Source organism: Mobula hypostoma, chromosome 23, assembly GCF_963921235.1.
Source record: "Mobula hypostoma chromosome 23, sMobHyp1.1, whole genome shotgun sequence".
Taxonomy (NCBI): domain Eukaryota; kingdom Metazoa; phylum Chordata; class Chondrichthyes; order Myliobatiformes; family Myliobatidae; genus Mobula; species Mobula hypostoma.
In genome coordinates this window covers 28,437,449-28,455,505 of record NC_086119.1, presented here as the reverse complement: position 1 = coordinate 28,455,505, position 18,057 = coordinate 28,437,449, and the positions used below count along the sequence as shown (strand labels likewise).

At 40.5% G+C, this 18,057-nt stretch overlaps 1 protein-coding gene across 2 annotated transcripts in view; it reads right to left on the bottom strand.

Moving 5' to 3' along the window:
• aifm4 (apoptosis inducing factor mitochondria associated 4) overlaps positions 1-18,057 on the bottom strand; it is a 58,026-nt gene that overhangs the window by 23,337 nt on the left and 16,632 nt on the right. For both annotated transcript variants that reach the window (XM_063031238.1, XM_063031239.1), the window contains 6 exons: positions 17,905-17,991; positions 12,617-12,708; positions 9,988-10,118; positions 3,352-3,465; positions 2,815-2,888; positions 2,652-2,715 (listed from right to left, as the gene is read on the bottom strand). In XM_063031238.1, coding sequence (XP_062887308.1) covers positions 2,652-2,715; positions 2,815-2,888; positions 3,352-3,465; positions 9,988-10,118; positions 12,617-12,708; positions 17,905-17,991 — 562 coding nt within the window. The remainder of the gene's footprint in view (positions 1-2,651; positions 2,716-2,814; positions 2,889-3,351; positions 3,466-9,987; positions 10,119-12,616; positions 12,709-17,904; positions 17,992-18,057) is intronic.

Below are 18,057 nucleotides of genomic sequence, written 5' to 3'. Positions count from 1 at the left end.
AAGACTTTTAAAACCCAATAGAGAGCAACTAAAAAAAAGCCATAAGGTGGGAAAAGATGAAATATGAAGGTAAGCTAGCCAACAATATCAGAGAGGATACCAAACATTTTTTTCTGGTATACAAAGAGAGAAAGAGGCGAGTGTAGCTATTGGACCACTAGAAAATGACACTGGAGAGGTAGTAATGGGGGGCAAGGAAATGGCAGATGAACTTAAGTATTTTGCATCTATCTTCACTATGTTAGAAACTAACAGTATGTCGGAAGTTCAAGAGTGGCGGAAGCAGAAGTGCAGTCGCTATCAGTAGAGAGAAGTTGCTTGGAAGCTGCAAGGTCTAAAGGTAGATAAATCACCTGGACCAGATGGACTACACCCCAGGGTGCTATGGGGTGCAGTCCATATAATGAACTAATGTGGAGGCATTTGTAATGATTTTTCAAGAATCACTATGGTTATATGGTTATATGGTTACCAGATTTTGGAATGGTTCCAGAGGACTGGAAAACTGAAAATGTCACTCCGCTCTTTTAGAAGGGAGAGAGGCGGAAGAAATTATAGGCCAGTTTGCCTGGTCTCAGTGGTTGGGAAGATGTTGCAGTCAATTGTTAAGGATGTGGTTTCGGAGTACATGGAGGCACAACTTAAAATAGACAATATTCAGTATGGTTTCCTTTATGAAAAACCTTGCCCGACAAATCTGTTAGAATTTTGAGGAAATAACAAGCAGGGTAGACAAAGCAGAATTGGTGGATGTTGTATAATTGGATTTTCCAAAAGCCTTTGACAAGGTGCAGAACATGAGGCTGCTTAACAAGGTAAGAGCCCGAGGAATTACAAGAATAATACTAGCATGGCTAGAGCATTGGCTGATTGGTAGGAGGCAAAGAGTGGGCCTAAAGAGAGTTTTTTCAGATTGGCTGCCAGTGACTAGTTGTGATCCGCAGGGATCGCTGTTGGGACCACTTCTTTTTATGTTTTATGTCAGTGATCAGGTTAGCAGATTTGATAGCTTTGTGGACAATAGAAAGATAGGTGGAGGGGCAGGAAGTGTTGAGAAAGCAGGGAAGGTGCAGAAGGACTTGGACAAATTGGGAGAATGGGCAAAGAAGTGGCAGAGTGGCAGATGGAATACAGTGTCGGGAATTGTATGGTCATGCACTTTGGTAGAAGGAATAAAAGCATAGACTACCTTCTAAATGGGGAGAAGATTCAAAAATCTGAGGTGCAAAGGACTTTGGAATCCTTGTGCAGAATTCGCTAAAGGTTAATTTGCAGGTTGATTTAGTGGTGAGGAAGGCAAATGCAAAGTTATCATTCATTTTGAGGGGTCTAGAATATAAAAGCAAGGATGTAATGTTGAGGTTTTATAAAGCACTCAGGAGCCTCACATTGAATATTGTGAGCAGTTTTGGACCCCTTATTTAAGAAATGATGTATGTTCTGGAGCGGGTTCAGAAGAGACTAATGAGAATGACTCTGGGAATGAAAGGCTTATCATATGAGGAATAATTGATAGCTCTGAGCCTTTACCTACTGCAGTTTAGAAGAATGAAGGGGGATCTCATTGAAATCTATCTATAGAACTGGATGTGGAGAGGATGCTTCCTATGCTGATAAGTCTAGAACAAGAGGGCACAGCCTCAGAATAGAGCAACAATCACTTAGAATGAAGATAAAAGAGGAATTTCATTAGCCAGAGGATGGCAAACCTGTGGAATTGATTGCCACAGGTGGCTATGCTGGTCTGGTGATTGGGTGTATTTAAGGAGGAGGTTGATAGGTTTTTGATTTGTCATGCCATGAAGGGTTATGGGGAGAAGGCAGGAGATTGGAGTTGAGAGGGAAATGGGTCAACCATGGTGAAATGGTACAGTAGTCTCGATGGGTTGAATGGCCTCATTCTGCTCCTATGTCTGATGGTCTAAATGGCAAGACTAATGTACAGAAAGATAGTGGGGCCCAAGATTTTAGGTCTCTGAAAGTGGCAAAGCAAATGGATAAAAGAGATACACATGCTTGTGTTTATTGTTCACAGTAGTTGACAAGTGATACTGCAACTGTAGTAAACATTCGTTGCGTCACATTTGAAGTGATGTGTGCAGTTCACGTCACCGCAGTACAGGAAAGATGTGGAATCTTGGAGATGGAGCAGAGGAGGTCCAGCAGGATTTTGCTTGGATTAAAATGTAGCTATAAGGAGAAGTTGGACAAACTTGGACAGCTTTCGCTGGAGCTTTGGAAGCTGGGGGGAGATCTGATAGAAATATATCCTGTCAAATTATGGGAGGCATAAGTAGGTTAGATAATCACAGTTTTTCCTCCAGGGTATAAATGTTAAAAACTAGAGGACATGGGTTTATGGCAAGATTATGAGGCAAGTCTTTGCACAGAGAATGATAGGTGCCTGGAACACACTATCAGGGGTATGATATATGATATGATAGCAACATTTAAAAAGTATTTTGAAAGTCACATGAACAGACGAGGAACGGAAGGATATAGACAAAGTACAGGCAGATGGGATTAAATTAATTTGGTATTGTGGTCAGCACAGGTTCATGGGTTAAAGGGCCTCCTCCTGTTCTGTGTTGTTCTATGGTCAATATATGATTCTAACCAAATATATGGTTTAAAAATGGGTAAGTTTATACCAATTCCTACTACACAGGTGTCTGCTGGAAGAACCATTCCATTTTCGAGCACAACTTCTTCCAACTGCAAATATATGAAAAATAGTTTGTGTAAGTTACAAAAATTGATGCAGGATATAACAACAGCTAATCACTGAAATGATTCAATTTTCATTGGGTTTACCGATCCATTCTGTCCCCTGAGTTCAGTCACTTTACTTTCCATGTAAAACTTCACATTTTCCGCTTCAAATTTCTGTAATGTTACAGACAAGGATTTCAAATCAAAACAAAGTTAAGAAGAATTAATACAGGCTTATATTAAAAACTAAGAGGAAGATTGAAATAAACAGTGCTTTTCTTCATCAGCAATGGTAGATATTTTCAGTATTTTCTCACTAATTAAAACAAACATGGCTAAAGTTAGGATTCAGATCAGTGGCTTCTGTCAAAAACAATCAGTAGGTCAGACAAAATCTGTAGGAGGAAAAATATTTTAATCTTAAATATTAATTATGTTTCTTTCCCCATGGACAATACCTGACCTGATAAGGATTTCCTGTGCTTTCACTTTCAGATTTCCCACAAGTGCAGCTTTTTTTTCCCCCACTTTCAATTTCTTTCACAATTTCCTACACCGATTTTTAAGTCCAACAGACTGATTGCAAATTTTGAATTGTGTTCTCTTCAGACAACTGAATTTTAATTTGGTAACTTAACTTCATTATTGCAGTGCCAACATCTCTTCCCAACAAATCCTGAAACGGAACCTTGCTGGTTCCAACCACAGACACAGACTTAGGTTTGTTAATCAGGTACCAAGTTATCTCCATTCCTGGAAGACAAAAGGAAAGATCTGAAGTAAAATATTTACATTACTTCATTTTATGAAGACATGCATGTACTAACAATTTCCCTGCACCTGAAAGTTGAAGGTTCAAATATAGCTTTCACAGATAAAATTCAGACTGACTTTCCATCTGGTGTAGTATATGGGAAATGCTCTGTTATCTCAGTTTTGACTCTTAGAACTTGTCAGACTGAGGATTTGCCTGTCCTCTAGACATAAAAAGTGCAAGACAAATGTAAACTTTTGGAGGGGGAGGGGAGAAACAAATAGTGATTAAAAGAAAAAACTGAAAATTTCAAATAATTGCCTGAGGTGGAAAAATAATTTATCTTCTTTTGCTATAGTTATTTAGTTGCCTGTAGGCTCGTCCCTAGCACTAGAAGGCAGTGCCATGGGACATTTAAGAAACATTCAGATCAAAGGAAATGTACAGAACAAGGATATGGCCAGAAACACAAGATATTCTGCAAATGCTGGAAATCCAGACTAAGACACACAATATGCTGGAAGAACTCAGCAAGTCAGACAGCATTTATAGAGGAATAAAGAGTCAATGTTTTGGGCAAGACTCTTCATATAGCCAGGGCCTGAGACTTGGTACGAAGAGAGAGGCGAGAGTGATAAGGCTACAATTGTTTCATTGGTTCAAATGAGGCTGAGAGAGCTTAAATTGAGGTGTACAAAATCATGAAAAGCCTAAACTGAGGATATTATTATCCTATTGTGTTCTATTATCCTTAGCAGAGAATATGATATCTGGGGTGCATATTGTAGAAGAATAGAGTGAGGGAGGAAGTGGTGAAGAAAGACAAATTTCATTCACTATTTCTCTTCCATGGTCACTTCTTAAAAAGAAGTGGGAGAAATAAATACCAGCCTGATATAATAAGTCCCTGGAGGAGCCCTCAGAGCTATAACTTACAGGGCCACAAACCCAAGAGCTGGAAAGAGGGAATAACCTAACATCCAGATTTGGTTGACATAGACTCAATGGGCCAAATGCCCACCTACTACCACGTACATTTTTACACTGAATTCCAGCTGGTAATATTTCCTGGTCATTACTGTATCCTGGAAGTCATGTTAGTAATATGACACAGCAAAAAAAATCCCAGGGTCACTCAGTTCAAAGCTATTGCGCTGCTGGAATTTTAAGAAAATCTTCAATTACAGGTTTCGGGTACTCCAGGAAGTGTGAGTGTTTTGACTGTTTGACATAGGTTCACAAGCTGACATCAGAATTAAATTGCCTGCTGATACTGAACTGGAATCAAAAAACAATATCAGGAATTCACTCAGTCCACAGTTTCCCGCTGGACAAAATAAAACAGCTATTTAGTCTAAACTCAACCACAGCTCCCTGGCCGAGCATTACACATCATTTCAAGGGTTTATCTATTTCATTGAATACCCTGAGGATATCTGTCACGACCACCTTTTCCAGCAGTAAGTCCTCCTCCACTTCCTCAATTTGGCAGGGAAAATAAAGATTAGGTAATAGAGCCCAACTGTAATTACTGATACAAATAAATTCTGTTCTAACAGATGTCCATAAATTAAAAAATAAACAAATAATACTCAATATGGTAACTGCCCCTTCACAGTATTGTAATGAATATCATCAAAAACTCATAAGAACAAGTACTATAAGTGAACAGAAGGGGAAGCTAGGAAGAAATGTATGTACACACATATGTCAGACTAATGATTTTAATAATATTTAGGAGCACGTTCAAATGTAGTGGTGTCCCTAAGCTGAGGTGTTCTTAACTCAGCAATGGCCTTTATACAATTAAATGCAAGGAGAACAGCGAATAAGGCAGATAAACTCAGGTAGATCTGTGGACCTACGACATAGAAGTGCACAAAAATATCTTTATAAAGGGGCAAGACTAGATGCTTAATTTTGCTGTTTGCAGAGCTTACAGTAGATGTAGAGAAGGATTTAAAAGGAGAGCTGCAACGTTGTTTAAGGTGTAAGATGGGGTGCTATTTGGAAGCTGCATGGGTTGAATGAAAGAACAAAAACAGAGCAATTACACTAGTACATTACAAAATTCCAAATAGAGTTAATAAAGCAGCACAGCAGATTTTTGACACATACAAGAGCACTTTGGTCAGTAATAGCGGAAGTTTTAATTACCCTAATACTGACTGAGATGCAGGTAACATAAAGGATATGGAGAGCACAGGATTTTTACCTTGCAATCAAGTATATTTTTAACCAATAAAAGAGATTATTGGTGGGGGGAGGCACAAATCTGAACCTAGTTTTAGGGAATTAAATTGGGGAGGGGCATTGTTGGGGGGGAGCACTTTTATTTTAGTGATAATTCAGCTTGATTTGCCTAGCAATGAAAAAAGACAGATAAAACCAGAGTAAATTTTTAAAATTGAAGTAGGCCAATTTTAGAAGAATAAGTCTTTTATAAGACCATAGGTTCTTGATCGGTCAGGGTATGAAGGGAAATGGGGAGAAGGCAGGAGATTGGGGCAGAGAGGAAAATTGGATCAGCCATGATGAAATAGCGGAGCAGACTCGATGGGCTAAAAGGCCTAATTCTGCTCCTCCACATGGTCTTGTATTCTGTGTTTTCGTCCGTTCTTTCTTGTTACTGTCCGAGCAATTTAATTTGGCAGGAGCGATTTGTAAGTTTTTTTTGTGCAGGTGGGGGAAGTTGGGGTTTGATGTTCTCACAGTCCCGAGAGAGGGTTGATGCTTTTTCCTTGAATCATTTCCATTATTTTCATTGTTTCATGGCTATCTGGGGAAGACGGATCTCAGAGTTGTATACTGAATATATATAATCAATGAACCTTTGAACCTTTAACTTAGCTAAGTAAAACAACAAAAGTGGACTGGAATTGGCCAATTGATGATAACTTAACCTGAGCAAAGATTGTTCTACAGGGATATGAACAACAAATGGCAGGATACTGAATGGAGGGAAAACGAGAGCTTAGAATGGATGTCCATAGATTCTTCAAAAGTGGCCAAACAGTTAAAAGGGCCTCAGAGATGACAGAGGCACATTGGAAAATGAGTTGCAAAGCCATATCCTGTGTGCATATGAACCTAGTGTTAGAAGGTATTTCGCAGCATGAACTATTGGGTCGAATGTTCTACAAGTTTTCTAGGATATCTCAAAAGGCTGCTGAAGCAGAGAATATGAGACCCTTACAAGCAGATACAAGGAATAAGAAAGTGGCTTAAGTATTAAAGAATTTAAGTAGAGCTGCTAACTCACAGCTCCAGCCACCTTCGACCTCCGGTGCTGCCCATGTGGAGTTCCCACGTGTGACTTCTCCTCCCCCACCCCCGTGACAGTGAGAGGTTCTTCTAGGTGCACTAGTTCCCACCAACACCCCAAACATATGCGATTGTTAAGTTAATTGGCCAATGTAAGTTGCTTCAAATGTGCAGGTATGTGGAGGAATTTGTGAGGAGGTGACGGGCATGTGAGTTAGTGCATAACTAGTGTAGGTGGGTGCTTTATGATTGACAAGGCTCAGTGGCCAGGTGCCTGATTTTGTGCTGCATCACTCTTTAACTTAGGATTCACCAGTATGTTTTTATGAAGGAAGACAGAAAAAAAAGGCAGAACTATGAGGGAATGAGGAATTAGGAACTGAGGAAGTAGGTATTGCTAGAAAAATATTGATGACATCAACAATCTTTAAATCCCAAGTGTCCAATGATCTGCATGCCAGAGTTTTAAAGGAGACACTGCTAGAAAAGTCTAGGGACTATAGAAATGTTCCTGTGGATTGAGAGTAGCAACTACGACACCACTGTTTATGAAAGGATGGAGAGATAAAACATGGAATCACCCATTTGATTAGATTAGTTTATTATCATTTACACAAGGGTGTAATGAAATGCCTTGTTTGCATGAAGCTCTCAGAGTAAACAGTATACATGGCAATAACAAATACAGCAATAAATATAATGAAAACAAAACAGCAGAATGGTGCAAAGGTAATCTATGGTAGTGCAAATCAAAAGTAAAGTGACAATAGTGGAATAACTGAGAGAGGTTGAGTTAAAAGTACAAGAACATGGCAGCAACTGGGCCACGGATGATCCCAAGCCTGGCTGAGAAAGGACCCCACCCCCTTCCCATAAAAATTTAGTGCTACAGAAACAGCAACAGAAGCTTCAAAAACCTCATCCCTGGGAGAGGAAGGACGTACCAAGAAGACGGGCTGCACCTGGGAAAACTTGAAAGGCAGGCTCAGGACAGAAGACTCTGGTGAGCAGCTGTCAGCGGCCGACACCCCTGTGGGGGTGATGGGATGAGGAAGAAGGGGAACAAAAGGTGAAAGAAGAGCAATAGAAAATGGAAGAGGAAGAAGAAAAGGAAAAATAATGCTATAAATACAAGCCTGATTCAGTTCTAGAGTCGGCGGCCCACAAATTATATTGCAACCAAGCCACTATTACAACTAGGTCAATCCATAATAACTGTCTGGCTATAATATCGCAGGGTAAACAAGCAAGAACAACTTACTTAATAGATATAACTATTCCAAACACACATAACATTAAGTGAAAAACACCAGAAATAAGCTGAATTAAAAGAGGAAATTGAAAGACTATGGAACATGAAAAGGGTATACTTCTACAACTGTTATTACCCCAAGGTCACTACACAGTAGAATTAAGCAATTAAGCCTACACAGCAATATTTATGTAAATCTCCAGAAAGCCACAATACTAAACACCACTAGAAAAGTCCGAAAGTTCCTTGTAATTGAGTAATGAGTCTGTTTGGCTGTGTCCACACCTCAGGTTTTACCAGCTTGAGCGGAGAAAAAATAAAAACACAATAATAATGTGGCAGCACCATTGGGAAAGAGGTGATTAGTTCAGAAACCTGGTAGCAGAGGAGAAGTTGTTCTTTTTAAGTCTGGAAGTCCAGCGAAAAAAGGCCCTATGGTAATTATAGGGAAAATGGTTACGTCTATTAATGAGGATGTAATAACAAATATCTTTGAATGAACAGTAGGATTGAGTTGAATCAACATGCATTTATGAAAGGAACAACATCTTTTATGAATCTAATTCTTTGGGGTTGGTCAACAAGGTTAGAAAACTTGGAATTGGGGATAGCATACTGACATGGATTGGGAATTGAAAGCAAAGTGTGGGAATAAACAGATCCTTCTCGGTCTTCAAGACATCCTTTAAAACCAACTTCCTGTGCTAGTCTCTCATCTTGAGGCCTGGTGTCTAATTTTGTTAAACAGTGTTATACAAAACAGCTGAGCCCTTGAGGCATTTTGCAATGCTTAAGGTTGAATTGTTACTGAGGTATTAACGAGAAATATGTGCTCACTAGAACAATTCTGTATGTACAAGCTAGACAAGCCAAACAGCCTTTACAGTAATTATCACTAATACATTCAATACCACACACAACATATAATGTTGGTAACATCTCTTGCAGACTTACTTTTCTTATTACAGACAACCGAACTTCTAATGTAGACACACTATTATGTACAATGGAGTTACTTTGATTTATAAATTAGTTCCTAGGGTATTAGTGTATTTCCTGATGACCATAAAATAATGGAAATACAGGTTGAGTACCCCTTATCTGAAATGCCTGGGGCCAAAGTGTTCTGGATTTCAGATATTTTTGGATTTTGTTATATTTAATGAGATAGCTTGGGGTCGCCATCACTTCTGACTTTAAATTTATGTGCTGCTGGTAAGCAGTCTTTAGCTTACACTTGTCCATTACACATGTGTACTTAACAATAAAAATTATTACACTCAATTAATAGAATGAAAATATAATGTGTGCTGGGTAACAAGAGTAGCATCGGGAGAATACCTGAATCAGCTGTTGAACAACAACTAACAACGGCAAGCTTTCAGTCTCCACCTACGATACTGTATTTTGATTAAAAGGTTACAGTACATTGTATTGTACTTTACTTTTTTTTACATTTTTATGTAAGGTATAAAAACAAGCAATATTCTAGACTTGTTCTGGTGTGAGATTTTCATCAGCAACATGTTAAAAATGTAATACTATTATGTAAGGTATAAAAACAATCAGCAACATAGACGTTCTGTTGCCGGATTTTCGTGATCAGCAGTTGCTTTAAAAAATTTAATTCTGTACCTTTTCTTAAATTTCAGACTGCTGAATATTCACAATTACCTTCAACTTTCAATTCTTCATGACAGATCTTTGCTTGTTTCATGATCAGCATATGATAAATTAATTCTTTCACTACACGATCAAGGCGTTCATTTTTTACTTTATGCAGTGTTTTTGCATTTTTCATCAACTTCTGTTCATTACATACATGATGTTACTTTTCAGAACTACCTGTGATACACAGAGACCAGGTCATCACCTGGCAACCTTTCCAGAGCCTTGTGGAATTTTGTTTTACGCTGATGATGGAGGATTTTGGAATTTCGGATAAGGGCTACTCAACCTATTATAACACTAGTGACCTTCTCAGAGAGAAATGTAAAGGAATTACCAATGAATGAGGAGCCCACGATGACAACATCTTTTTCATTTGATAATTCGTGAATTTTGTGTGCATCTTCCGGAGTATACAAGCAAAATACATTTTCTAGATCTGCTCCCGGACAACTAAGTTTTCGAGGTCTGCATTTAAACATATCACATATGGTATTATAAACAAAATAAAACTGAACTCCAAGGAACTGGTGCATATCAAATATGTTTTTCTATTGCTATAATGTCAAAACTAGAAATTTTGAAGGATTATATAGTAGAATTAACAATCAACTCCAAAGAAATCTCAAGACAAGATCTGAGGAACTATTATGTTAATAAACTACCACTTCAGTGAAAAGACATTACCAAGTTCAAAACTAATTAGAAGGCACTTGAAATTATTCATATACATGTGTCTAAACATGTGTCTAAAGTCTTCTGCAATTGCTTTGGACTTCCACATACGTATGCTGTGGACAAGTATCTGCTTTTTGCTTTTATACTTTCAGACATTTTATGATGCCAATTTGTAAGGTGGTTACCGCTATGCAAGGAACTAACTCAATGTCCTGCACTGATGCCATACTGAAGGTAGTATTAAATCACCAATACATAAAGTTTAAATAAAACCAGTGCCTACATGCTGTAGAGGCTCAGCTGCTAAGTTCTTTCAAAACACAGAATTCTTTATCAAGGGAATTAAAGGATATTGAGACAGCACAGGAGAATGGTGTTGAGACAGAACATCAACAGAAAATCTCGAAGAACAATAGAGCTGGTTTGAAAGGCCAAATAGCCTCCTCCTGCTCCTACTTCTTATGGTCCAAAGTGCTCCTGGCCAACTTCCTTGTTGTACCATCTTAAATTTGTCCTTCAAAATTCCCACTGATATAACGTAACTCATGTGAAGTCCTAGCTATCCATCTGTCTGGCCAACATGGGCCCTGGTACGTTACACCTTGATTTAAAATTTTTATCTCTGTCTCCAAAATCCTCCATGTGTTCACTGCCCTATCAGTTTCTAAATTTAATTGCTAATTTTTGTGGTGTGAACTGAAGTCTCAAAGGTTCAGAACAATTGTGGCATGGTGGGCATGGGCTGAATCAAGGCAGCAAGGACCGAGCCTGAGAGTGGGAAATGAGCCAATGTTTGGCTGCTGGAGTAGTCTTGGAGGTGATTCCAGACATCCCACCTCTCCCGGAAGTTCTGGGAGTCTCTTGCATATTGGTAGTGACTCCCTGATGACCGCAAATTATATACAATATCCGGGAAATCAATTTTTTTGAGAGCGAGCAAGAGAGAGCGTGAGAGAGAGGCCGAGAGCCAGCAAGGGAGAGCACGAGGGAGCGCAAGAGAGAGGGCGAGAGAGAGGGCGAGAGCCAGCGAAAGAGAGTGTGAGGGAGCCCAAGAGAGAGCGTGAGAGCGAGCAAGAGAGAGTGTGAGAACATCATGGCAGTGTTCTCCAAAAAAAATATATAAAACGTATGTCACCCCAGACTACATTAAAGTGTACCCCTGCCTAATAGGGGTCAAAAATAATGACAGTGTTGCTCGCTGCACTGTTTGCAACAGTGACTTTTCTATTGCCCATGGTGGGTTAAGACTGTAAAAGACATGTTGAGGTGAGTTTAACAGGTGTCATTCATTTATTAGCATAGCTAATGTTATTTAAACTAGCTGGCTAGCTGCTAAGGAGCTACTCTATTGCAGACATCCCACTTCTCCCAGAAGTTCCGGGAGTCTCCCGCAAATTGATGATGCTACCTCCCTGAAATGAGTTTTTGCAGGGTGGGGTGTCTGCGATTCGAAGTGCCAGAACAGGGGCAAGGTGGGCAGACGCAAGGCAGAGTCAAGTTGGTGGCGTTCGGACCCGAGAATGAGGTAAGACCTGAGGTTTCGTCGATTTAAGCGGCGAGCCAAACTGGAAAGGTCGGGTACAGACCAAATCGAAATGGCAGGGCCCAGCACCGAGACAGCATTTCGGAAATGGCAAGCCCTGGGTCTGAGAGCAAGGAACAGCCCGAAGTTTGACCAATTTAAGTGCCAGGCCATATTGAAAAGGTCAATGTGTCGGGGCCAGAGGCGATCGACGGGCCAGTGTTCAGCTCACTTTTCCGCAAGGTTTACACATTTCTGCATTGAACTGGGACTGTGGCCTACAACTAATGGTCTCCTAAATCAGATACAGTGATGACTGGCTTCATGGCTGCGAGCTTCAGTTGTTTGCCTACTTTCACTGTTTGCACAATTTGTTTTCTTTCTACACGTTGGGTGTTTGACGGTCTCTTTTAAAAAAAGGTTTCTATTGGGTTTCTTTCTTTTGTGGCTGCCTGTAAGAAGGCGAATCACAAGGTGGATATAGATTACGTAGTTTGACAATAAATGTACTTTGAATTTATTTGGTTTGGCTCAACTTTGTGAGCAAGGGCCCATTCCTGTGCTGTACTGTTCTATGTTTCAAGATGAACCATATATTCTTCCTACTGAACAGAACAACTTATTCTCAGCCTAATTTAATAAGCCTAGATATAAACAAAAACATTAAAAGTTATAAGCAAGTTGGAAAGCATTCGACCTACACATTCAGGTAGCTGGTACTATGTGCAAATCAGAAAGAACCAATCTGAGAAGGTCAATCACTTACATGCAGCCTGTTGCTATCAGTAAGTAGTCATATTGCTGAGTGGTTCCATCTTTAAAGGCAACCCTCCTTTTACCCGCGTTCACCGATATTGCCTAAACATAACAGAAACAAGGCATTTAAATCTGAACCTTGCAGGGAATGCATTTCTTTGCTATCAGCATGTACTTGCAGGATTTGGGCCAAGGATTAAACTGTGTGTTTACATTTTTGAATGGAAACCTCTGCTAAGACGGAAGCAATAGGAATCCTTTCCTTCTGAATAATTTTCTTTTCCAGTACATGTAGTATTGGCAACTGTAACACAGAAAGATTCCTTCTATTTGACATTTTGTAAATATGTTGAATTCTTAAAGCTACACAGACAACTTGAGGAAATCTCTTTATGCCATCACAATGTGTAAATAAAAGGAGGACATCCTAGTGCACCTACATTCATTGTTTGTAATCTAGAATTTGCCTCTTGTTATTATTATCTCTGCCCAGTTTTTACTTGAGCACCCTACCCTTTTTATTTGTGGAATAGTTTACTGAAAAGTTGAACTGTGAATTCAAGACCATACGAAAATGGGTCAAATGATAGCATAAATAATCCTGACTCATGTCTGGGTGAAATTGTTGTAAGGGTTCATTTCCTGAACAGGTAAAGCTCTGATGTAAGATTATATTGCACAAATATACATTCTTTGCTTCATTGACTATTACAATATAACATTTGGTTACTTCATAGAAACATAGAAAATAGGTGCAGGAGTAGGCCATTCGGCCCTTCGAGCCTACACCGCCATTCAGTATGATCATGGCTGATCATCCAACTCAGAAACCTGTACCAGCCTTCCCCCGCATATCCCCGACCCCTTTAGCCACAAGGGCCATATCTAACTCCCTCTTAAATATAGCCAATGAACTGGCCTCAACTGTTTCCTGTGGCAGAGAATTCCACAGATTCACCACTCTCTTCGTGAAGAAGTTTTTCCTAATCTCAGTCCTAAAAGGCTTCCCCTTTATGCTCAAACTGTGACCCCTCGTTCTGGACTTCCCCAACATCAGGAACAATCTTCCTACATCTAGCCTGTCCAATCCCTTTAGGATTTTATATGTTTCAATAACATCCCCCCTCAATCTTCTAAATTCCAACAAGTATAAGCCTAATCGATCCAGTCTTTCATCATATGAAAGTCCTGCCATCCCAGGAATCAATCTGGTGAACCTTCTTTGTACTCCCTCTATGGCAAGGATGTCTTTCCTCAGATTAGGGGACCAAAACTGCACACAATACTCCAGGCCTTGTACAGCTGCAGTAGTACCTTCCTGCTCCTGTACTCGAATCCTCTTGCTATGAATGCCAGCATGCCATTCGCCTTTTTCACCGCCTGCTGTACCTGCATGCCCACTTTCAATGACTAGTGTATAATGACACCCAGGTCTCGTTGCACCTCCCCTTTTCCTAATCGGCCACCATTCAAATAATAATCTGTTTTCCTGTTTTAGCCACCAAAGTGGATAACCTCACATTTATCCACATTAAATTGCATCTGCCATGAATTTGCCCACTCACCTAACCTATCCAAGTCACCCTGCATCCTCTTAGCATCCTCCTCACAGCTAACACTGCCGCCCAACTTTGTGTCATCCACAAACTTGGAGATGCTGCATTTAATTCTCTCATCTAAGTCATTAATATATATTGTAAACAACTGGGGTCCCAGCACTGAGCCTTGCGGTACCCCACTGGTCACTGCCTGCCATTCTGAAAAGGTCCCGTTTATTCCCACTCTTTGTTTCCTGTCTGCCAAGCAATTCTCTCTCCATATCAATACCTTACCCCAAATACCATGTGCTTTACATTTGCACACTAATCTCCTGTGTGGGACCCTGTCAAAAGCCTTTTGAAAATCCAAATATACCACATACACTGGTTCTCCCCTATTCACTTTACTAGTTACATACTCAAAAAATTCTATGAGATTCGTCAGACATGATTTTCCTTTCACAAATCCATGCTGACTTTGTCCAATGATTTCACCACTTTCCAAATCTGCTGTTATCACATCTTTGATAACTGACGCTAGCACTTTCCCCACCACCGATGTTAGGCTATCCGGTCTATAATTCCCCGGTTTCTCTCTCCCTCCTTTTTTAAAAAGTGGGGTTACATTAGCCACCCTCCAATCCTCAGGAACTAGTCCAGAATCTAAAGAGTTTTGAAAAATTATCACTAATGCATCCACTATTTCATGGGCTACTTCCTTAAGCACTCTGGGATGCAGACCATCTGGCCCTGGGGATTTATCTGCCTTTAATCCCTTCAATTTACCTAACACCACTTCCCTACTAACATGTATTTCCCTCAGTTCCTCCATCTCACTGGACCCTCTGTCCCCTATTTCCGGAAGATTATTTATGTCCTCCTTAGTGAAGACAGAACCAAAGTAGTTATTCAATTGGTCTGCCATGTCCTTGCTCCCCATAATCAATTCACCTGTTTCTGTCTGTAGGGGACCTACATTTGTCTTAACCAATCTTTTTCTTTTTACATATCTATAAAAGCTTTTACAGTCAGTTTTTATGTTCCCTGCCAGTTTTCTCTCATAATCTTTTTTCCCCTTCCTAATTAAGCCCTTAGTCCTCCTCTGCTGGACTCTGAATTTCTCCCAGTCCTCAGGTGAGCCACTTTTTCTGGCTAATTTGTATGCTTCTTCTTTGGAATTGATACTATCCCTAATTTCTCTTGTCAGCCACGGGTGCACTACCTTCCTTGATTTATTCTTTTGCCAAACTGGGATGAACAATTGTTGTAGTTCATCCATGCGATCTTTAAATGCTTGCCATTGCATATCCACCGTCAACCCTTTAAGTGTCATTTGCCAGTCTATCTTAGCTAATTCATGTCTCATACCTTCAAAGTTACCCGTCTTTAAGTTCAGAACCTTTGTTTCTGAATTAACTATGTCACTCTCCATCTTAATAAAGAATTCCACCATATTATGGTCACTCTTACCCAAGGGGCCTCTCACGACAAGATTGCTAATTAACCCTTCCTCATTGCTCAATACCCAGTCTAGAATAGCCTGCTCTCTAGTTGGTTCCTCGACATGTTGGTTCAAAAAACTATCCCGCATACATTCCAAGAAATCCTCTTCCTCAGCACCCTTACCAATTTGGTTCACCCAATCTATATGTAGATTGAAGTCACCCATTATAACTGCTGTTCCTTTATTGCACACGTTTCTAATTTCCTGTTTAAAACCATCCCCAACCTCACTACTACTGTTAGGTGGCCTGTACACAACTCCCACCAGCGTTTTCTGCCCCTTAGTGTTATGCAGCTCTACCCATATTGATTCCACATCCTCCCAGCTAATGTCCTTCCTTTCTATTGCGTTAATCTCCTCTCTAACCAGCAATGCTACCCCACCTCCTTTTCTTTCATGTCTATCCTTCCTGAATATTGAATATCCCTGAATGTTGAGCTCCCATCCCTGGTCACCCTGGAGCCATGTCTCTGTGATCCCAACTATATCATATTCATTAATAACAACTGCACTTTTAATTCATCCACCTTGTTATGAATACTCCTTGCATTGACACACAAAGCCTTCAGGCTCGCTTTTACAACACTCTTAGCCCTTATACAATTATGTTGAAAAGTGGCCCTTTTTGATTTTTGCCCTGGATTTGCCGGCCTGCCACTTTTACTTTTCACCTTACTACTTTTTTCTTCTACCCTCATTTTACACCCATCTGTCTCTCTGCACTTGTTCCCATCCCCCTGTTGTGAACTAATCTCCTCTCTCCTAGTCTCTTTAATTTGATTCCCACCCCCCAACCATTCTAGTTTAAAGTCACCTCAGTAGCCCTCGCAAATCTCTCCCCCAGGGTATTGGTCCCCCTAGGATTCAAGTGTAAACCGTCCTTTTTGAACAGGTCACACCTGCGCCAAAAGAGGTCCCAATGATCCAAAAACTTGAATCCCTGCCCCCTGCTCCAATCCCTCAGCCACGCATTTATCCTCCACCTCATTGCATTCCTACTCTCACTGTCGCGTGGCACAGGCAGTAATCCCAAGATTACTACCTTTGCGGTCCTTTTTCTCAACTCCCTTCCTAACTCCCTATATTCTCCTTTCAGGACCTCTTCCCTTTTCCTACCTATGTTATTGGTACCTATATGTACCACGACCTCTGGCTCCTCACCCTCCCACTTCAGGATATCTTGGACGCGATCAGAAATATCCCGGACCCTGGCACCAGGAAGGCAAACTACCATTCACGTCTCTGGACTGCGTCCACAGAATCGCCAATCTGACCCCCTTACTATCAAGTCCCCTATTACAACTGCCCTCCTCTTCCTTTCCCTACCCTTCTGAGCTACAGGGCCAGAATCTGTGCTGGAGGCACGGCCACTGTCGCTTCCCCCAGGTAAGCTGTCCCCCCCAACAGTACTCAAACAGGAGTACCTATTGTCAAGGGGCACAGCCACCGGGGTACTCTCTATTACCTGACTCTTCCCCTTCTCCTTCATGTTTCCTATTAACCAGGACGTTAGAGGAAATAACCAATGACGAAGCATCCTGATTGATATCCGGAAAGTGCTGTGGAAACCCATGGGATAAAACAGGGCCACACTGAGAGAGCACTGTAGGACATCTGAGCCACCTCTTCTGCTGCACATTGCTTAAATCTTTCTGTGGTTTGCAAGGTAACGTTGTACAACAACTATACCACATACTGTATCTCCCTGATTCTATAACCATTAATATTATTTTTAACAAACAAGAGAATATCTGCAGATGCTGGAAATCCAAGCAACACACACAAAATGCTTAAGTGAGAGTAAGCGTTCGGCATGGACTAGAAGGGCCGAGATGGCCTGTTTCCGTGCTGTAATTGTTATATGGTTCTATGCTGGAGCAATTCAGCTGACCGGTAGCATCTATGGAGCCCTGCCGAAGGTTCTCGGCCTGAAATGTCTACTGTACTTTTTTCCATAGATGCTGCCTAGCCTGTTCAGTTCTCCAGCATTTTGTGTGTGTTGCCAATATTTTTAACTCTTGGTTAACCATCAACCCCATTCCTAATGGACTCCGGATAGTAAAGCCTTTACTGCATTACCAGAAACTATCTTCACCACAATAAACCTACTGATACACCTTAGCTTGATACAAAGCTAGGCACCTTACCAGACCATGTACAGCCATGACTTTTGTTTTTCTTGGTTTATTTATTTGTTTATTGGTAGCTAAAAGTGGCTGTAAAATACCATCACAGAGAGTAAATGTCACATCTCACCTCCTTGTTCGTTAGCACCTCAATACCATGAGTGGAGTAAAACTCGGACTTCCGCAACAAGATTCTTTCAATGTCGATTTCTAACTTCTAAAGAAACACACAACAATACAGTCAGAAATGTTTCAGAGAATGCAAAGCACTGTTTGTTACAGT